Source organism: Eubalaena glacialis, chromosome 12 (assembly GCF_028564815.1).
Source record: "Eubalaena glacialis isolate mEubGla1 chromosome 12, mEubGla1.1.hap2.+ XY, whole genome shotgun sequence".
In the NCBI taxonomy this organism is placed as follows: domain Eukaryota; kingdom Metazoa; phylum Chordata; class Mammalia; order Artiodactyla; family Balaenidae; genus Eubalaena; species Eubalaena glacialis.
Window position 1 is genome coordinate 57,562,272 of NC_083727.1, and position 27,572 is coordinate 57,589,843.

Here is a 27,572-nt window from a genome sequence, read left to right on the forward strand (position 1 = left end):
CTTGTAAATCTTGGAGATTAATCCTTTGTCAGTTGCTTCATTTGCAAATATTTTCTCCCATTCTGAGGGTTGTCTTTTGGTCTTGTTTATGGTTTCCTTTGCTGTGCAAAAGCTTTTAAGTTTCATTAGGTCCCATTTGTTTATTTGTGTTTTTATTTCCATTTCTCTAGGACCTGGGTCAAAAAGGATCTTGCTGTGATTTATGTCATAGAGTGTTCTGCCTATGTTTTCCTCTAAGAGTTTGATAGTGTCTGGCCTTACACTTAGGTCTTTAATCCATTTTGAGTTTATTTTTGTGTATGGTGTCAGGGAGTGTTCTAATTTCATACTTTTACATGTACCTGTCCAATTTTCCCAGCACCACTTATTGAAGAGGCTGTCTTTTCTCCACTGTATATGCTTGCCTCCTTTATCAAAGATAAGGTGACCATATGTGCGTGGGCTTATCTCTGGGCTTTCTATCCTGTTCCATTGATCTATATTTCTGTTTTTGTGCCAGTACCAAACTGTCTTGATTACTGTAGCTTTGTAATATAGTCTGAAGTCAGGGAGCCTGATTCCTCCAGCTCCATTTTTCGTTCTCAAGATTGCTTTGGCTATTCGGGGTCTTTTGTGTTTCCATACAAATTGTGAAATTTTTTGTTCTAGTTCTGTGAAAAATGCCAGTGGTAGTTTGATAGGGATTGCATTGAATCTGTAGATTGCTTTGGGTAGCAGAGTCATTTTCACAATGTTGATTCTTCCAATCCAAGAACATGGTATATCTCTCCATCTATTTGTATCATCTTTAATTTCTTTCATCAGTGTCCTATAATTTTCTGCATACAGGTCTTTTGTCTCCTTAGGTAGGTTTATTCCTAGATATTTTATTCTTTTTGTTGCAATGGTAAACGGGAGTGTTTTCTTAATTTCACTTTCAGATTTTTCATCATTAGTACACAGGAATGCAAGAGATTTCTGTGCATTAATTTTGTATCCTGCTACTTTACCAAATTCATTGATTAGCTCTAGTAGTTTTCTGGTAGCATCTTTTGGATTCTCTATGTATAGTATCATGTCATCTGCAAACAGTGACAGCTTTACTTCTTCTTTTCCGATTTGGATTCCTTTAATTTCTTTTTCTTCTCTGATTGCTGTGGCTAACACTTCCAAAACTATGTTGAATAATAGTGGTGAGAGTGGGCAACCTTGTCTTGTTCCTGATCTTAGTGGAAATGGTTTCAGTTTTTCACCATTGAGGACAATGTTGGCTGTGGGTTTGTCATATACGGCCTTTATTATGTTGAGGAAAGTTCCCTCTATGCCTACTTTCTGCAGGACTTTTATCATAAATGGGTGTTGAATTTTGTCGAAAGCTTTCTCTGCATCTATTGAGATGATCATATGGTTTTTCTCCTTCAATTTGTTAATATGATGTATCACGTTGATTGATTTGCGTATATTGAAGAATCCTTGCATTCCTGGAATAAACCCCACTTGATCATGGTGTATGATCCTTTTAATGTGCTGTTGGATTCTGTTTGCTAGTATTTTGTTGAGGATTTTTGCATCTATGTTCATCAGTGATATTGGCCTGTAGTTTTCTTTCTTTGTGACATCTTTGTCTGGTTTTGGTATCAGGGTGATGGTGGCCTCGTAGAATGAGTTGGGGAGTGTTCCTCCCTCTGCAATATTTTGGAAGAGTTTGAGAAGGATAGGTGTTAGCTCTTCTCTAAATGTTTGATAGAATTCGCCTGTGAAGCCATCTGGTCCTGGGCTTTTGTGTGTTGGAAGATTTTTAATCACACTCGCAATTTCTGTGCTTGTGATTGGTCTGTTCATATTTTCTATTTCTTCCTGGTTCAGTCTTGGCAGGTTGTGCATTTCTAAGAATCTGTCCATTTCTTCCAGGTTGTCCATTTTATTGGCATAGAGTTGCTTGTAGTAATCTCTCATGATCATTTGTATTTCTGCAGTGTCAGTGGTTACTTCTTAATGTTGTTTTAAAAGATAATCAGCAATCTGTCCTCAGAAGCTCTATTTGACGGATATTCTACTGAAATGATGGTATATGGTCTCCTTTGAACTTTAGCTTATACTATCACTGTTTTCATTGTTTTTGCATTGTTTTTTTCCTGAATCTTCAATGAGAATTTTATTGGAAAGTTAAGAAGGAGTGTATCTTTTACAGTATTAATGAGAATAACTCCTATTATGGACATCTAGTGAATACTTTGATTACAGATTTGCAGACAATTCTAATTGTTAGCACTGTACAACCAATACCAGAATAAATTAAAATGAGCACCAGTACTGAAAGAGTAGATTAAAGATGAAAAATAGAGTGCAAGTTTAAACAGAAAACGAGGCTCTTAACGAAGGGGACTTTTATGTTTTGTTCCTTCAGCTTCTGTTTTTCTTTAGATCTGACTTGGGAACATCATAAGTAGCTTTTCTAAAGTAACAGTTCAGCCCTCATTGCCTGCTTCACAGCTGGTATAGGGGCTCCAGACCATCTGCCAACTGAGGAGTCAAGCCTTGGTCAAACACCTCCAAGCAGAATGAACCAATATTCTCATGTCCTAACTTTTAAACAGTTGGCATTTTTTCCCTCTGAAAATGGTTGGTTGTTCTTATGTTTATCCTAAATTGCTTCAAAAATATATATTATTGTTTATATATTATTTAAGAAAATTTCATGGAAACATTTATTATGTTGGTGAGAAATAACAGATATTTTTAGAGCTTAATTCTTTTTGTTTTTCATTTTAATTCTTTTTTTTTTAACATCTTTATTGGAGTATAATTGCTTTACAATGGTGTGTTAGTTTCTGCTTTCTAACAAAATGAATCAGCTATATATATACATACATCCCCACATCTCCTCCCTCTTGTGTCTCCCTCCCACCCTTCCTATCCCACCCCTCTAGGTGGTCACAAAGCACCGAGCTGATCTCCCTGTGCTATGCGGCTGCTTCCAACTAGCTATCTATTTTACATTTGGTAGTGTATATATGTCCATGTCACTCTCTCACTTCGTCCCAGCTTACCCCTCCCCCTCCCTGTGTCCTCAAGTCCATTCTCTACATCTGCATCTTTATTCCTGTCCTGCCCCTAGGTTCATCAGAAACATTTTTTTTTTTAGATTACATATATATGTGTTAGCATACAGTATTTGTTTTTCTCTTTCTGACTTAATTTACTCTGTATGACAGTCTCTAGGTCCATCCACCTCACTACAAATAACTCAGTTTCGTTTCATTTCTTTTTATGACTAATATTCCATTGTATATATATGCCACATTTTCTTTATCCAGTCATCTGTCGATGGACACTTAGGTTGCTTCCATGTCCTGACTATTGTAAATAGAGCTGCAATGAACATTGTGGTACATGACGCTTTTTGAATTACGGTTTTGAATTATGGTTTTCTCAGGGTATATGACCAGTAGTGGGATTGCTGGGTAGTATGGTAGTTCTATTTTTAGTTTTTTAAGGAACCTCCATACTGTTCTCCATAGTGGCTGTATCAATTTCCATTCCCACCAACAGTGCAAGAGGGTTCCCTTTTCTCCACACCTTCTCCAGCATTTACTGTCTGTAGATTTTTTGATGATGGCCATTCTGACTGGTGTGAGGTGATACCTCATTGTAGTTTTGATTTGCATTTCTCTAATGATTAGTGATGTTGAGCATCCTTTCCTGTGTGTGGTGGCAATCTGTATATCTTCTTTGGAGAAATGTCTATTTAGGTCTTCTGCCCATTTTTGGATTGGGTTGTTTGTTTTTTTGATATTGAGCTGCATGAGCTGCTTGTAAATTTTGGAGATTAATCCTTTGTCAGTTGCTTCATTTGCAAATATTTTCTCCCATTCTGAGGGTTGTCTTTTCATCTTGTTTATGGTTTCCTTTGCTGTGCAAAAGCTTTTAAGTTTCATTAGGTCCCATTTGTTTATTTTTGTTTTTATTTCCACTTTAAATTTTATTTATTTATTTATTTATTTATGTCTGTGTTGGGTCTTCGTTTCTGTGCGAGGGCTTCCTCTAGCAGTGGCAAGCGGGGGCCACTCTTAATCGCGGTGCGTGGGCCTCTCACTATCGCGGCCTCTCTTGTTGCGGAGCACAGGCTCCAGACACGCAGGCTCAGTAATTGTGGCTCACGGGCCCAGCTGCTCCGCGGCATGTGGGATCTTCCCAGACCAGGGCCCGAACCCATGTCCCCTGCACTGGCAGGCAGATTCTCAACCACTGCGCCACCAGGGAAGCCCTTTATTTCCATTTTAGAGCTTAAATCTTAATTAGCCAACTTTTGGTTAATAAGTAGGAAAGAAATTGTGAATCTCCTAATTGGAAGATGATTAAAAAAGAAAAGAATTTTATATCTATCAGTTTTATACAAAATATGTATTTAAGTGCTAATTTAGTTGACTATGTTTTATAAATTCTTTCAAAATAAATTCAGAAGATTGCTACATTATACATAAATGATTCATTTTAAGGTGCGTGTATTAATTTAAAATGCTATTTTTAAACCTGATGAGATTTAATGAGAATCCAGTATCATTAACATTTGTAAAGTTTATTGACTACTTGGTTTTATAACTTCTTATATTACCCAAGGCCTGTAGACAATTTCACTTTTAATAATATCACCACTGGTCTAAACTACATCTTAGTCATTCTAAAATAATCTTGTTATTTTTTTCTTAGCTCAATTAAGGAAATGTCGTAAATCTATGTAGTAAGCTTTGATCTTAAAAATGGAAAGGGATCATATATTTAAGGGAATCAGTTAACAATAAACTTAACTACTACTATTTCATTACATTTTAATGATTCAGATTACCCTAAATATAGTAGGAAAAATACATAGAAACCTAACTGCACAGGCCAAAAAAAATGTTCCATTCATTTGGAACATGAATTTGTCAAGAAACGACCAATAAGAACAATAAGCAAGAGATAAGCATAAATAATAATAACACAGTTGAATGTTATTACTCTATAGATAGGACAGTATTATTCATTTCTTTTTTCAGCCTCTGCCATTCCAACTGTTATGCTTCTACTGCTGTAGAGCTGCGAAATCTTTCCATTGTCTGAGTCCTGGTCTTTAAATTTCCTTCTAATCACCATGGCTCTTGGAGTCTGAACTCTGCCATCCCTAATTAACATTCAAGTCAGAAGCATATGGTGCGCTACAGGTTACCACAATTGGAAGTGAGAATACCAGGAGGGCAAAGTGAAAAACCTAGCAGCTACCATCAGAACAACTTAATGTTTTCAACAAGAGGCAATACTAAAGATGACTGGTTTGTTAGGATCAAAAAGTACTGACAAGAGTCTCCATGTGAGCTCATATATTGTTCTCTTGCCTAGAAAACAAACCTCATTTTGACATCTCAAGACATTAAAAAAGCACTTTCACATGAACAGTCTGGATAGAAAATGAATAACTATAATAATCTGTGGCTTATGTTTTAAAGAAACAACAAAATAGTGTAGCAGGTGTACAGAGCATGCCTATTAAGGCAGAATATTTTACCTTAATAATTTGTAATAAACTATGTTTATTATTTATTGATACTTTTAGCTTTTTTCAAAATTCAAGGGCATTCTGAGGAAATCTACAAAAATTACTTTCTTTCTTTTATTTTGTTTTGCAAGTCTACTAAGCAAAGGCATCCTTTTTAATGCCTGATTCTCACATAATCACACACACACGTACATTCCTTAAATATACTACTTAGCTGCTGCAAACTGTGTTTACCTCCTTTCAGAAGAATAACTTCAGAGAATGTACATAATGTACAAAAAAAATCTGTCTTTCTTTTTTGTTTAATTAATTAGTTAATTAATTAATTATTTATTTGGCTGTGTTGGGTCTTCGTTTCTGTGCAAGGGCTTCCTCTAGTTGCGGCAAGCGGGGGCCACTCTTCATCGCGGTGCGCGGGCCTCTCACCGTCGCGGCCTCTCTTGTTGCGGAGCACAGGCTCCAGACGCGCAGGCTCAGTAGTTGTGGCTCACGGGCCTAGTTGCTCCGCGGCATGTGGGATCTTCCCAGACCAGGGCTCGAACCCGTGTCCCCTGCATTGGCAGGCAGACTCTCAACCACTGCGCCACCAGGGAAGCCCAAAATATTTAAGTCTTTATTGGCCCTAATTATCATTCTAAGAAGAGTTTTTGTTTTCACTCTATACCTATAGAAAATCTGCTGGGATTTGGGAAGCTGGGAAGAATGTCTTTCTCCCTGAAATGTAGTATTTAATCACCTGAAACTGTAGTGAATCCTATAGAAATAATGACTGCGTAATAGGTTGAAATTAGCTTTCAAGAAAAAAGGGATAGAATTCTGCTAGTTGTGCTTGTTCACCAACATTTCAGGAAAGATACTTACTGATGTCAGAGCAATAAGGGTTTAAAGGACAGTTTGGCTTAGCAATTATCATTCATATTTTAGTAAAAACTGGTATGCTATTTAATTCCTCCACTTGACTGAATTATCAGTTTAGATTGGAGATATTGGTTGTTACTGTCTTTCTTCTGGTATTTGTATTTTGGCCATTAAATATTTCATTAGCTTAATTCCCAAGTGAAAGAAGAAAGAGGGAAAAAAATAAAAGCTGAAACTCCAATCAATCAAATGTGCCATTTCACTGCTTTTCCAGTAAAAGGTTTGATGGGAAGGGAGACTGCACCTATTAGCTAATCTCCAAACTGCATTTCATTTCTGAATCTAATTTATTATCCCCTTACATGGATTATGAAGATTTGACTACACAAAATTATTGCCAACATCTCCATTCAGATACGCCTAAACAGAACTCATTATCCCCCCTCCCAACATCTTTATCATGCTCTGTGGCAACGCTAATGCCCTGCCTCTTAGGCTTTTAACCTTGAAGTCCTTGTCCACCTTTCTCAATTGTTTTTGCCCCACGTGTAATCCATTCCCAAGAAATCTCATACACTATTGTTCAATGTTGTCATCTCTTTCCTCTTGCCTCTGGGTACAATGTCTCTTAAATCAGACTCTGTAAAGCCTCCATTCAGTAGTACCCAAGAACAAACCATACCTCCCTTGTTCAAAATGTTACTTGACTCACTTCTTTGTTAAACTCTCTTAGAATAATCCATCCTTTCTTTCTTTTTGGTATCTGAATTATGAATATGAAATTTAAAGAGACTGGGGTAGCCACTCTGGCTTGAGTGAATAGAAAAGCACTGGAACCATAAACAGAGCTTAGAAATATAGGAGAAACAGATATTTTAAGGTCAGAGTTGTAGAAGGAGGTTTGAATCATGCTGAGTTTGATCCTCAACATGCAGGTAGATATATGTCCTATGAGCAGCTGCAAATTTACATCTGAGTCTCAGATCAAGGGCATAGTTAAAATTTAGATTGTACAATTTTACACGGTACTATTGTGATTACACCTTTGAAAATGAGAAGGCTAAAGCAAAATTATCTCATTTCCATGTAGTTTGCTGTGGTTAAGCTGAACCAAAAATTCATATTTCTCCAATCATTCTTCTAGAACTTAAAATATATTGCTAATAATAAAATAATCTTCAAAAAATTATGGTGTTGACAATAGTGTTGGCAATGAAAAAGAATATAACAACAAAATGAAAATACTTAAGGGTATTTATTATGGTAGCATTTTAAAATTAGATTTAATAAAGAAGGAGGAAGGAAGCAGGTGTGTGTGTGTGTGTGTGATTATGTGGTAAAAAATGAGGTTCTGGTCACTTACAGAGCCTCTAAAGATTGGGACCCTAAGGTTTAAAAAATTATGCCTAATTTCACATTAAAACAAACAGCTTTCTTTCTCTATGATACCACCACCAATAGTTTTATGTTGATCTAGCTAATCTGGAGGTCTAGGAGAATATGAGAATTTATTTGAAATAAAATACATCAAGCTATTAGAGCAAGAATGAAAAGGAGAAATGCAGGGCAAGCATGATCCCTGAAACAGGAGGAAAAAATATGGTGAGAAAAGGTTTGGTTGCCTTTGAATAAAGCTGGTTGCAGGGATGGGGTACGAGCAGCCTGAGTTTGAATGAGGCACTCATCTCACATTAACATGTGTAAATAGTACTTATACATGTACTACTTATACATGTATACCTACTGTATCTTCCTTAAATTATTTTGATATTACTAGCTCCACAACAGATGTTTAAAATTGCTTAGAAATTGTATAGAGATTGATAAGAATGAAAAACCTTTTTTCTTTGTGAAGCTGCATTATTTGGGTTTCCAAGCCCAAATGCTAGTAACTCTCTAAGAACTACGTGCTTGACAGTCACTCTGTGACAATGGAAAGAGAAGAATCAGAGGGAAAACCCTATCGCAGGGACAGATTTGAAGGCCTAGAAATCTGCTTTTGTTGATATTATGGAAGAAGTTGCAGAACCATTTAGGGGACGATTCGGTCACTTCTCTCTTTTGTACTGTAATTCCTTCCCCTGTCCTTGGGAGTTTGCTCCCAGATAAGCCTCCTGTATCTGTGGGCTGCAACAATAAAGCCTAACAAGCCTAAGCAAGTAAACTGAGTACTGAAATACACAACCGTCCAGGAAGTGCTAAGAAAATAAAAAATAAGACTAAGTTGCAGATGCAAGTACGTTTGTTCGATTCATTGAGCAACCGGGAAGAAAGAACCTCCTTAAGAGTAAGTGACTTTTCTGAAAAAGTCACCAAATTTATAGTCATTTGCATGCTAAAGTGCTACTAGTCGTTAAGGGAAAGAACATGTACAGTAGCATTTAGTGCTAGGAATCTTTTGATGGACAAAAATCAATTATTATACAGGAGCCGCATAATGGGGAGCACTCAACGTATTTAGATGGGCCTGAAAAAATCTATTGAAAACCAAGAACACAGAGGGAAAACAGGCATTCCTTCTCTGAACTTAAATAAGTATTCAGCCACCGGATACTGCCCCTAGCTAGTGTATCCATAGTAGTAAGGACAACAGGATGAGGCTAATAAACTGAAAATAGAGCACACATTGTTCTCAAAAGCTCTCTATGTCTCATTCAGAAAGAGTATTTTTGTTATTATTTTTGGTGATTAGGAATTTATATTTTAACAATTGTTATGCAATAAACGAAATCATCATATATGAAAACACGGTTCTAAGGTTGATATCTGTAATTCCAATAATAATGATAAACACAAGAAGCAAGGGAATTTTAACCCCTGAATCTGAAATTCAAAAGCCAGAGGGGTAATATGAGGAGTATGAAAGAGAGGGCATGAATAGGCTGAAGTTTTAGGTCTAGACCTGCAGGTGAGGCTACATAATTTCCAAATTGTATGACATCATTTAAGTCAAAACTAAAAAAATAAATATTTAAAAAATTGTTTAGAGCTTTCTAAAATGAACTCATTCCATGATATGACTACTGATATATACTACGCCCATACAGTGTATTGGGCGTAGGTTATATTGTTGAAGAGGAGCAAAAATCATTAGTAAACAAGATGCTTAATCTCAACTCTAAAGAGAAAAAGTGAGATAAGCCCCATTACTCTTTTGATTGCCCAGAAAAATCTGAGATTATGGTTTAAAGAAGCTGAAAGAAAACTGAGTGCTAAATTAGGAGAGGGGAGAAACAAGAGGCCCGAGGCATCCAAGCAAGAGTAGCCTAAATCTTGGCCCCTGAGGAAACGTCTAGATATCTGGGGACACATCTGTAACGTCATCACAGTGCTCTAGCATATGTGGGATTTCTGGATGAGAAGCACTGCTTTAGGTGAACAATTCTCAATCAAGATGCTATTCTGGTCATAAACTATAGTTGTTAGACTTTTCCATCCTGGGCCACTAGAGACTTCATTTTACAGTATTGGTTGCTCAAGTTGGACACACAGATTGGCTGAAAGCCCACTTCTCTACTTTCTAGCTCTGTGACCATGAGCAGGTTACTTAGGCAATCTGAATACCAGCTTTCCCACCTGTAAAAGAGTATGGATAATGGTATCTACCTCAAAAGGTTATTATGACAATTAAATGAGTAAATCTATGCGTAGTGCTTTGAACAATGTCTAGCACATAGCAGACATACCAAAAATGTGTATTATTTTTTTTAATAAACCATATTCATATAACCTTATTTAATGAAGCTGAGAAGCAGATAAAAGCACCAGCCTCAGTTATCATGGTCTTCTTTCAATTTTGCAAATTTTTCAAGATCTTTCCTGCTTTAGGGCCCTTGCATATGCTGTTCTCTCTGCTGAGAATATTCCTTCCCCCTCTCTTTACCTTGATAATTTCTTCTCAAACTTCAACTCTCTATCTTTCTGCAGTGAGACCTAACCTGGCCCATCCTTCCACTCCTGGTCCCTGGTGTAACTCTGGATCATTCTGTGAAAGGCATCACACAATTTATCTTTCTCTTATATCTCAATCACAAGGTGTGGTGTGTGGTACGTGTGTGTGTGTGTGTGTGTGTGTGTGTGTGTGTATGTGTAGTTCTCCTTATGAATCCTACCATTTTCTAAGCTCCATAAGGGCAGAGACTGTGTCTATTTTCTCCATCAAATATAGAGGTTATCACAAAGCCTGGTATATCATCATCACTAAGTACATATTTGTTAAATACAAAAAGAATGAATAAAAAAATAAATGAATAAAATTCAAGAGAAATGGAGCTGATTATGATAAGCACACTGATAATGCCAAATTCTAGAAAACCTCACTGGCTTTTTTTAAGACACATAATAAAAATGTTAAACAAGAAGCATTAAGTGAACTTCTCTCTGTGGAGATATCATTACTCACAACATAGCCAGAATCTCCTCTGAGATTTTCCAAGAGAGAAAAGGACAAAATAATCATAAAATAAATCAAATGATCATACTTCCTTATAAAATATAAATTAAGTATCAATAAATTATATCAAGCTGGCTATATAAATAATGTAAAAAAATCTCTTCAAATCTTTTCCTGATTGTGGATACTCTGTGATCAGAGTATTCAGAAAAAGAAGTTTTTCAACTAAGTGATATAAAAACAAATAACGTAACTTTCTTTTTAACAAAAATCACAATCTCTTTGAAACTAATACAGTGACATAGTCTAAAATATAAGTAACCTATTTATTAAAATGTAAGCTTAGAGTATGTTCCAGAGTTGATCTTACATCTTGGTTATATGGAGCAATGATCTGAGGAATAGTTCTCAGTCATCATTACAGGTCAGAATTACCTGTGGAACTTAAAAAAATGAATATGTCCTACAGTTAAAGGTAGCAATAATTTTTTAAAAGCTTTATGCCTGGCTCTGATATGAAGCTAAGATTAAATACCACTTGTTTATGAATAGATATAAAATTGTTTATTATTGAGAAAAATATTTGGATACTTTTTATAAAATAACTCTGAGTAATTAAACAATACTGAGAAATTGTATGGGTAGTCTTAATCACCTGCTTTGTCTGGACAAGAAGTTTGCAATAACCTGCACACTTGAAAAATATTTAAATACAGCCATTTAAAAGTTGCTTATCCCTCTAATTCTCTGCTTAATTAAATATCGTTTATTTTATTTAATTTGACAAATATTTATTGAGCGTCTCCTATGCCCAAGTCACTCTTCTCTGACACTAAGAGATCTAAAAAGTGTAAAATTTGATTATTGGCCTTGTACAGATCCATGCCAAATAGAGACCCAGATATATACAAAATTTCTAAAATAAAAAAAATACGTGGTAAGTGCTATGATAGAGTATTATGATACATGAAGTGTACACTCCTCTGCCCGCCCCAAACATTCACAACTAAATGAAAAGATCAAAGAGTTTCACAGAGAGCATGTCATCTGAGATGGGTCTGGAAGGATGAAAACTTTTTCACAGGGGATCATAAAGAAGTGAGCAAAGATTTGGAGCCATAAAATAAGTGATGCATTTGAGAGTTTGGCTGGATCAGGAAGAACACAGAAAGGAGTATGGGGGCTGGTTGCTGAAGACGACAGATGTCCCTTGCCCAGCACTCTTTACTCTGTGAGCATTGTAGAGGCACATGTGGTGTAAAAACAGGAGGCTTAGTCAGATCCTAATTCTCCAAGGAATGGTCGGTGATGTTTGGAGAAATATTGCACACATGAAATAACTTAAGAATAATATAGTATTAATTCTAAATAATATAAACTACTGACAAGTTCTATATTTCAGAAATGGAGAGAAACATATTGCAAACAAAGGGAACGGGGCTAACACAATCATAGTAATAGGCTAACTGATTACCCCAGTTCAGTTAAAATGCAGGATTCCTGAAGGGAGTAATGGGAAATGACAATAGAAAGGTGGGAGAAGACAAGACTGTAGAAAGCTTTGAATGTCAGGGTCAAAACCTGGGGGCCTTTTTAATGGTCAATATGGATTCACTAAAGACTTGTAAGCAGAGAAGCAGGAAATGACAGAGTTAGATCTTCACAGTGGAGAGTGAAGTGCATTGCAAAGGGAGAAGGCTGTCAGCAGGAGGGATAGTTACATAGTTACTGTAATTGTCCCAGCAGCAGGTTATGAGATCCAGGATATACTGGCAGAAAAAGGATATATTAGTGCCCTGTGAGGACATTCCATCTGAGGACCAGGGCTGGTGGATTGGTGGGTTTGAGAGTTATATTTGAAAAGAGAAGGAGATATAAAATTAAGTTAAAGGGACCAGCGAAGTTTGGATATGATGGAGCAAGTATTTACTGAGGTTCTTAGCAAGGGAGTAATTAAAACTCCTTATGAACTTCCATCACTGTCATTTCCTGATTACGAGTTTTGCTTCATTATCAAGAGTCTTTAACACAAGCCGTTTTGTTTTGACATGCCTAGAGATCTGACATCCTTTGTTGTTACTAAAAGGACAAGATTATGAATTCTTCCTGGCTTGATTTGCCACCATAAATCAAATTTAGAAATTATATAAATGCTAAAATTGTGTGGAGGTTTGTTCTGGACAATAATCTTACATTCCTATTGATTACCTGGGGAATCATAAGAACTAGTATTGATAAATTTATTCTGTAGGTAAAAGTACTCACTAAATCATCAGCCCCTTGCTTGTCCTAAAATTAAGATTCCCATTTGCAAATGGCATGGAAGGCATACGTAAACATTACTGTGTGATCCAATTAAAATATATAATTATAAGAGGGGTAAAAATATCCAGCTTATCAGTATTAATTTAATTCTGTTGGTGATGAAAATATTTCTGGCCTAAAACAGCACTTGTCATTTGATTTCATTAGGGAGATTAGTAAAGTAAAAGTGAATTCGCCATGATGAAAACAATTAAATTGAAATCAAGATTAAAATATAATTATAATAGAAATAGTCCTGAAAAATAAATGGTATGCTCTCTGAAATATGTTTGCAGGAGATGAAAGCAGAAGCAAAGTTCACATGCAGCTCCTCACATAAGTATATTTATACAGCTGCATGTCCGTGTACTTTTCAAATCTTAACATTGACAATTTTTCAATAGCAACTAATTTTGTAGAAACATAAAGATTTCCAGTAATATATGAAGTGGTATTATTAATCAACATAAGCAGCCCAAACATTAATATAATTTATATCATTAAAAGCTAACAAAATAAAACTGTGACTAAATTAACATTGACTCATCTGTTATACAGTAATTGCTAAATAACTGTAAAATATATTACATTCTGTTCATTACTACTCCAATTATAATGTCCTTTTCTATACATTTCCATGTTTACCTACATTTATCTAAAAAGAATGGAAAAACACTTACCAAAATGGTGGTAATGATCAAAGAACGATTAGATAAGGAATCTGTGATGTTGGCTGGCTTTCCCTTTTGACTTTCTGTCATATTCAGGCCACTGGCTGGATCCCAAGTTCCAATCTATAAAATAGCATATGTACTTTGTAAATCGTCCATCAGGCACCTGGGAGAGAGTACTGCAGAGAAAGTTAAGACTGCTAACACTTATTATTCACATCTGCTGCATTATCTGCTGTTGTTGAAGTAAAGGCTGCTTGTTTTAAGCATGATTCACTGCTTTGTGAAGTGTGTCCACTGAAGTGTGACATTAAAGAACAAAATGATCCATTGCACTTCTACAGTCAATGTGGGAGCTTAATTTTCCATTCAGACTTTCATTCACCAAGATAAACTACTGCTGATGATACCTTGATAGCTGGCTGGAAACTCATTAATAGCACATATTTTTGACAGTAATGGATCTATCTTATCCTCTCATTACAATGATAACATGCCATATTATATGGACAAAGCTAAAAGACAGAGCAAAACCTGGGGATCCAGGGTAAATTAATAGGTAAAAGCAGGCTTAAAAGAGGCATTAATTCATATTCACAAAACCCCCAGTAGGGCAAAATCATACCCCAAATTACCTGCAGAGCTTTTAAAAATATACTTTTGCAGCTTATAAGATACTCCAAGGAAAGGAGATTACAGCATAATCTTATCTGGATAACCCATTCTAATACTTCTACTTGTATTCTATTCAATATGTATTTTAATTTAACTAATACCCTCTGATAGATTAGGCCATATACTCTCTGTGTTCAGACATTTTATACTCACTGAACACAGTCTATATGATGACATAGAGCTACCTCTGGAGATACATATAAGCATAAGATGCCACTAAATACATAGATTGGGTGGTTTGCATACATGCACCTGCACCATTGCATGTCATGTAACAATGGCGACCACTAAAGGAAAGCAGAAGCAAAACGAGACACAGAGTCAGTATTTCTTAGTCAGCATTACTTTTCCTCACCCTCTCAAACCTGGGAGTCATCAGTAGTGAAATCTGTCTTATGTATGCCGCTAGCCAATTACCCAACTTGTTTTCCTCAAATGAAGCTATAAATTATCAATTTCTTTTTAAAATAAAGTTTTGTACATACAGATCTTCCTCAACTTATGGATGAACCCATCATAAGTTGAAAACATTGTTAAATCAGAAATGCATTTAGTACACCAACCTACCAAACATCATAGATTAGCCCAGCCTACTTTAAACGTGCTCAGAACACTTACATTAGTCTACAGTTGTAGTCAAAATCATCTAACACAAAGCCTATTTTATAATAAAATGTTGAATATCTCATGTAACTTATAGAATACTATACTGAACTATAATGAAAAACACGCTGGTTATATGTACAACAGGATGCTTGTAAGTGTATTAGTTGTTTACCCTGGTGATGGAGTGGCTGATTGGGAGTTGTGGCTCAGAAATTATCATACTACATATCACTTGCTCAGAAAAAAAGATCAGAATTCAAAATTCAAAATACAGTCTCTACTGAATATGTATCATTTTGGCACCATGACCATCGTAAAGTTGAAAAATCATAAGTTGGGAACTGTTTGTAAATTAAATTATCTTTAATGTGACATTGATTTAGCAGGTAACATTTACTCTGGTCTACCTAAATATGCTAACAAGGGTCTCATCAGCATAAATCCAAATTAAATGTTATGATCTTTTTATTTTCTTTATATTTTATCATACATACTCTTTTTGATCTCTTCATTTGCATAGCTTTCTTAGTAACTTTTTAAGATATCTATCTCCATTTAATTGGAGAAGCACAAAAGTAGAAATGTTAATAACTTCTGTTCTTCATAAGAATAGATATGTCATTCTAATAGCTGTACATAAAAGTAAATCACAGTGTTTTTCTTCAAGAACTTATTTGACTATACTAGGAATTCAATATAAATGTTTTTAGTGATGTTTAAAAAAAACCTCTTGCCATATTTTCTCATATTTACTTAATTTTCCTCTTACCGTTAAAAACTATATATTCCTATTGTTTGTGTCAGTTAAGAAAAAAAGTCAAATAATACAGTAAGGGGAAAAAAAGAAAAAAAATCTTGATTCAGCATTCTTTCCAAAGTAAATTACCTACTGATCTTTTAAATTACTTTAGACTGTGACTACCATGAGGTCATAAAGACAGAGACTAATTATAATTTAGGGTCAATAATGGAAGGTTTTCAAGGGCCGGACGGGTAGCATCAATGTGTGACGTGAAAGGGCATAAGCCAATAGTAAGAATTTCCAGGCTAGGGAGTGAAGTTTTTAAATCTCACATAAATCTCAAGGCAGAATAGCAAGAGGGGCCACAATCCCAACCCACTCTGCTGTGTGCCTTGTGCTGCATGTTCCCAGAGCAGGTACTTTTTTCAAGTTCCCAGCAAGGCATCACTAGAGTTAGCAGAGGCCCTGCTGGGGACCTGGGTGGAGGACAGAGGGGATGTCAAACCTAGAATGCCTGCTGACCTGCTTAAATTGTTTCAAATTCAAAATCATTAAAAAAAAAAAAAAAAATCTACTCTGTTAGCTAAACAAGACATCTGCAGATTGTATTTTGCAGTCACTGCCATTTTTCTGCCCCTGATCTATAATTAATACCTATTACACATTTGTCCCTTAGATTTTATTTCCCTTTTTTTCATTATTGGTTAAATAGTTAGATTTCTTTCAGACATGTAATTCTACCAGCCAAAGCACTGGCAAACATCATTTGCCCACTGTCATCTGCCAAATGACACCCTCAAGCTTGACCAGTAAGTTTTTCAACTTTCTAATCAAATCACTAGTACAAAATATTGCCCATTTCACTTACATCATCCTCCATGATTACTTTTATAAAAAATAATTTAGCTGAATGTTCATTCTTCTAAACAAACTTATCTAGTTTCATCCTCTGTCAGTTGCTTTTCTAGTACTATTTGGATGAAAGGGTTCTGGCTCATGAATCCATAATTACCTATAATCACAAATCTTAGGTATCCCTTTTTATAAATCTCAGGTTTCTGAGCAGAATATTATGAAGTTTCAGAAATTTCAATGGCATAACATTTTAAATCAAATAAAATTTTGTATGATTCCCAGATTTTAAATCTATTAGGACTGTATAATTCAAAATTTTCTATTGATTGAAGAACTTTTCATCAGTGGGGTTTATTGTTTTGTTTTGTTTTAATCACGAGAGCCATTGATTAAGTCAAGACAATCTTTTTTCTTTTAATCTATGTTCAGAACCATGATTTTTTTCATTATATGATTTAATCAAGTCATTTATTTTTTCTCAGTTCCAAAATTTAATAAAGTACTCTTGACCTCAAAGAGGTATTTTAAATAGAGTGAGTCTATATCTTGGCTGACTTGGATACTTCAAGTTTACGGTTATCTTCTTGGTGTAAATATTAATAGCAACCCTCTTGTACAATTAAAAATTTTATGGTTTGGATACTAAATCATAAGGTCACTTTAATTATAAGCATCAAATTAGATAAGTAATTTGAAAGTACTTCAAAAACCACAAAGAACTATAGAAAATTATGGTATTATTCATTTTTCTTATTTTATATTCTGAATGGTTCTGAAAATAAGTTTGCTCTTCTTCATAAAAAGAATGCATATTTATTGTTGTAAAATTATAAAACACACAAAAAATATAAAAGAGAACATCAATTTAAACTTTGAACCTACACACATACCCCTGTCAATCATAGCTAATAAAGCTTAGTGTATTTCTTTCAAGTCTTTTATCTTTACATGTATGTTCCTTGCATAATTTCCATCATAGCCTTGTAGTTAATGGCCCAGACTCTGAACGGGGTGTCAGACTACCTGAATCCCATTACATCTCCACCACTTACCACCAGGGGACTGGGGCACATTACTTTCTGTGCCTCAATGTCCTCATCTATAAATGGGGGAATAACATTATCTACCTCACAGAGCTATTGTGAGGATTAAATGAAAAAGAAGTCAATGCAAGGTGTTTATAAGTGTGCTACAAGTATTATATAAATTATTAAATATATCCTATTTCTACACTATTTTGAGCATTTTCTTCTGGCATTAAAATTAATCAATTCATAATTTGAATGATTGTATAATATGAACATCATATAAACATATCACAATTTAACTATCATTGTTAAAAACAAGGCTTTAGTAAACACAGTTATTTACAAATATTTGCCCATGTATTTTATTATTTTAAAAACAAATTCCTAGAATTGGAATTACTGAGCCCAAATAATATGAGTTATTAGGATTGTTAGTACATGTTGTCATATAACTTTCCAAAACTATTGTTGTGTTTGTTATCATCCCCCTGAAAGTTCATGGTATAATACAACTTCCTAACAATTCATCTTCTACTTTTAATAGTTTGACTTACATAAATGAATGATACTATAATAGTTTATGACTGTTGCCTTTATTTCTAGATAGCATGTTTTATCACATAAAAATAACTTTTTATTCTAAGTAATTCTTTTCACCTAAATTTCCAGGACCTAGTATTAATCATGCTTACCTTATTTGTATATTTGCATTTGCTGATAAATAATTATCTATAATTATACTTTCAACATACTTCACATTTTATGGGTTTCTTGATAAGCAGCTCATCATGAATGTTTTTAATGTCCTCTCTTTTTCCTCCCTGGATCTTATTTTTAACCTTGTTCCTTTCATATTACCTGGTTTTCACTATTTCCTTTCTACCTCTGGATTTTTTGGTAGACAGTTTTTCCTGTGGTAATTCGTGAGATAACAAAGTTTTCAGTCTACTAAAGGGTTATTGTCAACTTTTGTTTAAACTTTTACAATCACATCATAAAATCAATATTGAATCATAAAAATTAAAATGACATCTATTCTATGAAAATTCACTACTTTGGTTCATTCTGCTACTACACATACTGATCCATAGTTTTAGTTAATTTAATCTGGGGTTGTGGACACTGCCACTCATTTTCTTTTGTTTGATATATTATAGATCACCTCTCTTCCAAGGAAAACATGTAATTTTTAATATAATCTTTAAAACTATTATTCAAAAACTTCTCTCTGTATGCTTTAACTACTTTTACTGTTTACTAGGATTTCTAGCCAGTTTCCTCTTTGTTGAGTGTTTGCTTTCATTTATCATTGTTCTTATAGAAGACAATTTATTTGTAAAGGATAACTATGTGACATGCTTCTATCTGTAGATTTGAAAATATTTTTGTCATGTTCCTGTACAAAGAAAACTTGACTAAATAAAGACATATTGTGTCATAGCCTTCTTCCTTCAAGAGCTCTGTTTTGGTCATGTTTTCTATTACTTAGTGTTACTAAAGAGACTGAGGGCAGTCCAATATTTGTTTCTTTTTTGGTAAATTTTTTTTTATTGAAAGCTTCTAGTATTGTCTATTTGGAAGTTTTAAATCTCAATCAGGAGAGAGACATAGAGATAGAGACTGTAATTCTTTTTTCATTATGTTTGCCAGAAATATAAGGCATTTCTCCATTTTCTGAAGGTGAATTTTATTGCATTTACAATTTTCCTGAACTATTCATGTGGTCATGTTTTCTATACATGTTGTACTCTTTAAATGGATGTTTTCCCTCTTTCACTACCTTACATATGTATCTTCATCACTGATAGAAACGTTGGGAAAAGCAGTTCCCTCTTCTGTGTAGCAATGGACAGAACAACTTATGTATGCCCCCAACACAGAAGTATCACATTACATTTTAATTGTAATTCTTTTTTTATCACTCTCTAGTTAAAACTTAAATCCTCTGAGGCTAGAGACTGGTTTACTCATCCTTTTATCCTAAGGCCTTTGAATACAGGACAAACTAGGGGTTTTCTGTGTGAGGGTTCTGAATATAATGGTTGAATGAAGGAATAAATGTTATCCTCTTTGTCTCAGAAATTCCATTTATGTTTTACTTTGAATTAAAATTATATTTCATTTTTATGTATCATATCTTCTTGTGTTAAACTTTAAGTGCCTTCAAGGAGGATGTCACAACTTTGAAATTTAGGTAATAAATACCCAATGAATATTTATTGAATAAATGACTGAATGGAATAAATGAGTGAATTACTACATAATGAAGACTTTCAGGTTTTTTTAGGTTGTTAACTTTCCACACCTATTCATTCATTCATTCATTCACTCAGCAAATATTGAATGTATACTATGTGTCTATTCTTTCATATTTACATATTTTGTTTTTCATGTTTTGTTCCTCATGTTCTGTTCAAGTTCTACCTTAATATCATATTTAACTTTGGGAGTAATAGGTCACATATCTTTGTTACTTATTTGAATTTTTCCTAAGCTACATTTTATATATGTTGATATAAATATTTGTAAGAATTTTATGTAAATATTTTATGTTTTACATTTTATACTTCTCAGGATTTTTTAAAAAATTCTTCAAATAATTTCATTTGGTAAAATATGTTTTCTCTTTGGTTGCTTTGTTTTATTTTTTAATGTAGAAAAAACATTTGTTTTCTGAATGATTTTAAAATTATTTATCTGAGTATCTCATTAATTAGTTGATGCTTTATTTATCTTTGTTTCTGACAGTTTTCTCAGTATAAATTTCCTTTGTTTTGTATCTCATATTACTCCTTTATGTCCAAAGAATGTTTTTCTTTCCTCTCCTGAGCTACATAATTGCTTGTCTCATCTGTAATTAGCATTTTATAATTTCTTCTAAACATGTAAGTTAGCACTGCTTCTTGTAAGCAGAATCAGTGAGACATATTTTTTTATGCTCTGCGGAATTTGCAATAATAATTTGTTTGCCAAATATACGGAAAACTTTCTCAGGTAGGAACAAAATAAACATTCCCAGCTAAGTGTAAAATATTAGTTATATATAAAGTCAATCTCATTTAAAGTTAAGAAATAATTTCCCCACTAAAAACCAGCTGGCACAATAGGATCTATCAAAATTCTATTTACACTGTCTTATTGACATTTACTAACAATATAACCATGGATGTTGGAGAATGAAAAAAAAAAGCAATACAGTTTTTCATTATAGAGCAATGTAAAAAGGAAAACGAATTCTCTGATTATACACTGTTTTGACTTAATTTTAGACAAATTCATCTGTCTTGAACAAAGAACATAAGTGGTACTTTTCCAAAGAAGGCCTGTGTGGTGATCATGAGAAACCACACTGTACATTATAAAACAGTGTTAGCATAATGTAGAGTCTCCATCTAACACCCTATATAAAAATAAACTCAAAATGGATTAAAGACCTAAATGTAAGACCAGAAACCATAAAACTCCTAGAGGAAAACATAGGCAGAGCACTCTGACATAAATTATAGCAATATTTTTTGGATCCCTCTCCTAAAACAAAGGAGAAAAAGCAAAAATAAACAAATGGGACCTAAGCTGAAAATCTTTTGCACAGCAAAGGAAACAAAACGATCAACAAAACAAAAAGACAACCTACTAAATGGGAGAAAATATTTTCAAATGATATGACTGATAAAGGTCATATCATATATTCAACATATATAAATAGCTCATACAACTCAACAGCAAAAAAACTAAACAACTCCATCAAAAAATGGGCAGAAGAACTGAATATACATTTTTCTAAAGAGGAAATGCAGATGGCCAACAGGCACATGAAAAGATGTTCAACATCACTAATCATCAGGGAAATGCAAATCAAAACCACAATGAGATATCACTTCACATCTGTCAGAATTGCTATCATCAAAAAGAACACAAATAGCAAATGATGGTGAGAATGTGGAGAAAAGGGAACCCTTGTACACCAAGGGAACTATTGGTGTAAATTGGTACAGCCACTTTGGAAAACAGTATGGAAGGTTCTCAAAAAGCTAAAAATAGAACTACCATATGGGCCAGCAATTCAACTCCTGGGTACATATTCAAAAACAAAAAAAACAAAACCACTAGTTTGAAAAGATACATGCACCCTGATGTTCATAGAAGCATTATTTACAATTGCCAAGGTATGAAAGCAACCTAAGTGTCCACCAACAGATGAATGGATAAAGAAGATATGGTGTATATATAAAGGAATACTACTCAGCCATAAAAAAGAGTGAAATTTTGCCATTTGCAGCAACATGTACGGATTTGGAGGATATTATGCTAAGTGAAATAAGTCAGACAGAGAGAGACAAATAATGTATGACGTCACATGTGGAATCCAAAAAAATATTACAAACCACTGAATATAACAAAAAAGAAACAGACTCATAGAGAACAAATTAGTGGTTGCCAGTGGGGAGAGGGAAGGAGAGAGGGGCAATATAGGGGTAGGAGATTAAGAGGTACAAAACATTATGTATAAAATAAGCTACAAAGATATATTGTACAACACAGGGAATATAGCCAATATTTTATAATAACTAAAACTGGAGTATAACCTTTAAAAATTGTGAATCACTATACTGTACACCTGTAACTTATATAATATTGTACATCAACTATACCTCAATAAAAAAAATTCTTCCCAATAATTAGCTGCCTACAACCACATGACCCATACAGTTTGCCTTGCATTGTATTTACTATTTCTTTGAGAAGAAAAGGCATTCCTGATAGTACTGTTTGAGGGTATTGAGAAGTAAAAAGCATAAGGAAGGTGCTGGTATTAAATGCTAATTTACATTTGGAAGATAAATATTCTCTCCAATTGACTGAATATACTTTGGTGAACTGCATGTTTCTCGGTTAACTAGTGTAACCATTCTTTCTGGATAATTTGCAGACTCGGGTTTCTCAAGTCTATATGGAACATGAATAGTGAGGACAGAGTTTTTTCAACATAGTAGTTTTCTTACTAAGTGTTGCAGGTAAATTAGAGACTTTTTGACCTCATTTACTTCACCCCTTCCTGTGTTAAATTTTTAAATGGAAAGTACAGATAGTTACTTACATTACTGTCTAATAACAATGAATAGTATTGTACGTCCATTGGGTTAAGTATTAACAGGAGAACACTTCAGAAAGAATTGTCATCTGATCTCTCAACAATAAACGTGAAACATTTCCTAGAAATGCCTATGTGCTCCCTGACAGGGAGAAATCAGAGTAAAGAACAATTACCTGGGACCTGAGTCTTTTTCATACAGAAGTGATTTGGCCTATGAGTACAGCGCAAAGAAACCCTCAGTTAACAACTTTTCTAAAACTGTCTATTAACCAGTTAACATGGGGTCTGGAATTTCACCATTTGAGAACTACAGCGTTAATATGAAAGCAATAAATCAATAATATAAATGATCTTACAGAAAGGGATGACTAATCTAAACATAGATTTTTCACCTCTAAGATTTTTATTTTTGTTTAGGGCAAAGTCAACCCTAAACATAAAGAGTTAAGAGACAGGTGGTAGTTCTGATTTTTAAAATAAAATTTGAATCAATGAGTTAACTGTTCTCAAATATAACAACATGACAATATTAAATTAAGGGCCAGTTTTTGCAAGGATAAAAATGTAGTTCATTGATTTCTTTGAAATAAAACCAATGTATTACAATTACATTTAGTATACATGTTTAATTCAAACTCAGTGATTGAAAGAAAAAAATCAATATTTGATATTCTCTGATGGACCAAAATAAGAAAGTGTGTGCCCTCAAGTAAGGCAATCCTATTGATTTTTAAACATAAACATCATACAGAATTTTCTTAAATATTTTACCAACCTGAAGGTTAAAAGTTATCAAGCAAAATAATAACTATAAATATACTGACACAAACCAAAAAAATGTCAGTACAGTTGTGAAATAGGGCATGTAATGATTCTTTATAAGAGTTGGACAAATTAAATGGTTAACATCTCCAAAAAAAGATACTAAGTTTGGGTCCTACCTGGAATCCAGTTTTGCTTTTTTAAGAAGCAAACAACACATTTCCCACTGGCTTAAAGATTACTGGTCAACAACACCATTAGCATTGCTTTCCTACAGGGAGGCAAAAGAAATCTCAGTTCCTAGGAAAGTTGGGGGTCATTGTTGCCATGGGGACCAAGATATATGTATCAAATGCCATCAAACAGAGAAAGATAAAAACTGCTATGCATTAGGTTTCTACAGATCAAAAAAAAAAAAAGTCTCACTTATCTAGTGTGGATTTTCAGATTTAGATAAATTTGGAAGACTGTAAATTCCATTCAGACACCTTTTTCATAGGGAGCTAATGACTATAGGATTTTACTGGCAAGTGAAAGCACAATAGTAAAATTTTCTACAGAAATTACCATTCTTTTTTTAAAAAATACATATTCTACAAAAAAAAAAAATCTTCAAAAAGCACTTTGAAACATGTTCTGTTCCTGGAACATATATGCCTGTAAACTCAGGCAGGCATGGTTTCACTACTAATTCTCACTCTCTCCATATATTATCAAAATATTTGAGTTTTCAGCGGGAAGCCTATGGATTGCTGATAGCAGTTTCTCTACTGGTGGGTAAAAATGCAAGCAGTGAATATTCAGAGAACACAGATTTTAAAAGTTGAAATGAAGCTTCACTTGAAAGTAAAATATAACAAATTTAAACTTTTTAAAGGTTTGCAAATATGGATTATTTTGATTTATATTATTTACATAAATACTTAATTTTGTAGAAATTGGTAAACATATATTACATAAGATGGCTTTTTATAGCCAGTTCTCTTTTCCAAGATTTTCCCTAAAGATGCACAAGTTAGAAGCTGATTTTATTATAAAAGCACGCTGAGGCAAACACATGGCATGATTGTTCATAGGCCTATACAATTCCAGGACCCTTAGCACCATTTCTGGCCAGATAAATGTATTAGTTTGATCTCTATGTTTTTTTCTAAATTAATATAATATTAACATAAAAGCCAATTTCAATAAGGATTTATTAGGCCTTTCCACTGAGGAGACAGAACATTCTATTCTCCAAGTTCTATTTTAATATAAATATCACATTTTACGAGACTATCAGCAAAATAACCAGAACAGATAACAAATTCTGATGCTACAGAAAGGGCAAGAGAGGTACACAAGTATGATTTTAGTTTAACATTTCTATCTAGAAGAAAATATTCTCTAGTATAATAAAAATCCATTTGAACAATCAATAAAGTATAATAGCAAGAGATTGATTTTTTTTTCTTGGAAAGCACATGAGGTACATAGTTGTCACAATGGACATTCAATAATAAAATTCAATAATGTGGTAGGATTAAGCAATTTTATTATTGTATTATAGTTTCTTAGAAGGAATTCTTTTTAAAGTCTAAGTTTTTTTTAAATTTTTTTAATGGCCTTTAGATAGCTCAGCTTGCAATGGAAATGCACCATTATCATGTAGTGTCATCAACTCAGTTCAAACCTATTTTGTGTAAAACCCTTCCAACTGTTTTTGCTCTAAACAGAATCTTTTTGAATTAATATTCTAAGAACCGTCTGAATATTTCTTAATATCTTTTGCCATTAGTCATGCTTTTGTTCCATCTGAAGCTGGTCTTTCCTAAAACATAGCTAAGCCTCAGAAGACTAGGTAAGTAAGTTAAGCCATTTCCAATGGTAAATCATATCCCAGTTACATATTATATAAAAAAAAACTAAAAATATTAATTTTATTGTCAGTTATGAAGACATTTTTTATTTCCTCATGTCAATTATGTCCATTTTTCTTGGCCGTTTTTCTTTTTGCTATTTCTCCTTCTTCTTCCAAGTTCCACTGACAGACTAAATACACAAATAGATAACAGTCAGACCATGTATGACAATAGAACTTTAACCAGATCCTCTGAAGCAAGCATCCTGGGAAGCCAAACCACAACCTCTGCAGCAATCTGCCCAGAATGGTCAAGATTTGTTCAATAACTTGCAGCTTCCTTTTTTTTTTTCCCCTCTCTTCCAACTCAGGAGCAACCAGAGAAACTCACCAAACCAATCACCCAAGATACCTTGCTTCTTGTTAGCCCACCTCGTTTCCTCATGCCAACAATCTCCAATCAGAGCACACCTGAGGCTTTCCCAAATAAAGCTTTTCCACTCCCTTGCCTGCCCTTGAATCTCTGACAAATATAAGTTGCTCCCTTGCTATAGCAAGCTCTGAATAACAACTTCTGTTTGTTCTCATCCAAGTGGTCTTTGTTTACTTCCACACATAAACTTACAAGAAAAAAAAGGAAAATTTATAAATAGAATAATTATTTTTACTCATTGATGTAATAAAGTGTCAGAAAGTATTCAACTGCACTATGTAGAAGACCAGAGGTGCCATTGGTGCATCCTTATAAGCTCAGACTTCAGTGCTGCTTTCTCCTGTGCTATAAGATCCTTCACCCCCTGAAGCCTTGACCCACTACCCCAGCCCACTGATTGTCTGACTATTGGATTTCTCTTCCCACTTTGTAAGTATGGAGCAAAGCTGGAAAAAGTGGGGGAAAAAAAGCTCTGCTATTGGAAAATAACTTTGCACCAGACACTTGAGTAAGTATTCTATGTGAAGTATCTCTTATGATTCTCATAGAGATCCTTCATTTGTTCAACAGTCAATAAACATTTCATGAGGATGTACTTTGTGCCAGACACTTTCCTATGCCTTGAATATGTAAATAGTGAGAAAGGAGACACATTTTTCTGCACCTAATAGGATGTGTATTCTGGCTAGGGACGCAGCCTTAAAAAAAAAAAAAAAAAAAAAAGTATGTAAATACACAATTATAGGCAGTGTCAGGAAGAAAAAGTAGAGGACACTATGAGAAACTTAAATTTAATTAGGCTTAGGGGATACCTATCTAAGGAAGTAAATGTAAGCTGCAACCCCCAGGATGAGTAAGAAGTTAGCCAGGCAAAGGTGATAGGAATGGGTATTCCAGACTGGGAAAACTCTACTGCCAAAGTAATAGAAAGTCTTGACCCTGTGAGGAAATGAGAAACAGCCAGTATAGCTGGAGCATAGAAAACACCTGAGAAGATGGTGAGAGTTGAGTGGGAGAGGTAGGGAATTCATTGTAAATCATGTTTGGATCTTAATCAAAATACCATGGAAATAAAGGGATGAGTTAAATAGAGAAATGACATGGATCATTTTGCTTTTGAAGACATCCGTTGGCTGCTATGATTTGGGGAATGGATTACAAGGAGGCGTAGAACAGAGAGGCTTGTTGGGGCTCCAGTGTTATGTGTCCGGGGTAGGTTCCCCTGGCCATGATTGTAGCAATGGATTTAGGAAGAAATGGATGGATTCTAAACATATTTTGAAAGTAGAATATACAATACGGTCTTTGAACTGACCAGAAGAATTCAAGCTGGGAAAATCACTTATTCTGATTTCCTTTTCCTATTGTTAGTAGTTTCAATACCAGGATCTTAAAGAAAGAAATTGTCCTATTATTGCCTGAGGTAGACAAAGTTGCCTACTGTTTTATCCCCTAACTCTCCTTCTTCTGCTTTAGAGAAGGCACTGCCATGGCCCAAGAGCTTGTTTGGACAGGTGTGGTTGGTTGTGTATGTGGTATTGGTGACCCTTCTTAGACCTGCCACCTGTGAATGACTGCAGGAAGGAAGAAATTAACACATCCCCTCTGGAGGCTGACGGGAACCAGGAAATGTTTGACTTTACTCCCTCCCGTTTTAGTATAAAAGAAGCCTGAATTCTAACTCAGGTAAGATGGTTCTTTGGGACACAAGTCCACCATCTTCTCAGACTGTCGGCTTTTTGGATAAATTCGTTATTCCTTGCTCCAGTTAAACAAACAAACAAACAAACCAGAT

At 34.3% G+C, this 27,572-nt stretch overlaps 1 protein-coding gene across 5 annotated transcripts in view; it reads right to left on the reverse strand.

Moving 5' to 3' along the window:
- Positions 1 to 27,572, reverse strand: part of GRIK2 (glutamate ionotropic receptor kainate type subunit 2) — a 645,523-nt gene that overhangs the window by 203,117 nt on the left and 414,834 nt on the right. For all 5 annotated transcript variants that reach the window (XM_061207627.1, XM_061207628.1, XM_061207630.1 and 2 more), the window contains exon 9: positions 13,751 to 13,864. In XM_061207627.1, coding sequence (XP_061063610.1) covers positions 13,751 to 13,864 — 114 coding nt within the window. The remainder of the gene's footprint in view (positions 1 to 13,750; positions 13,865 to 27,572) is intronic.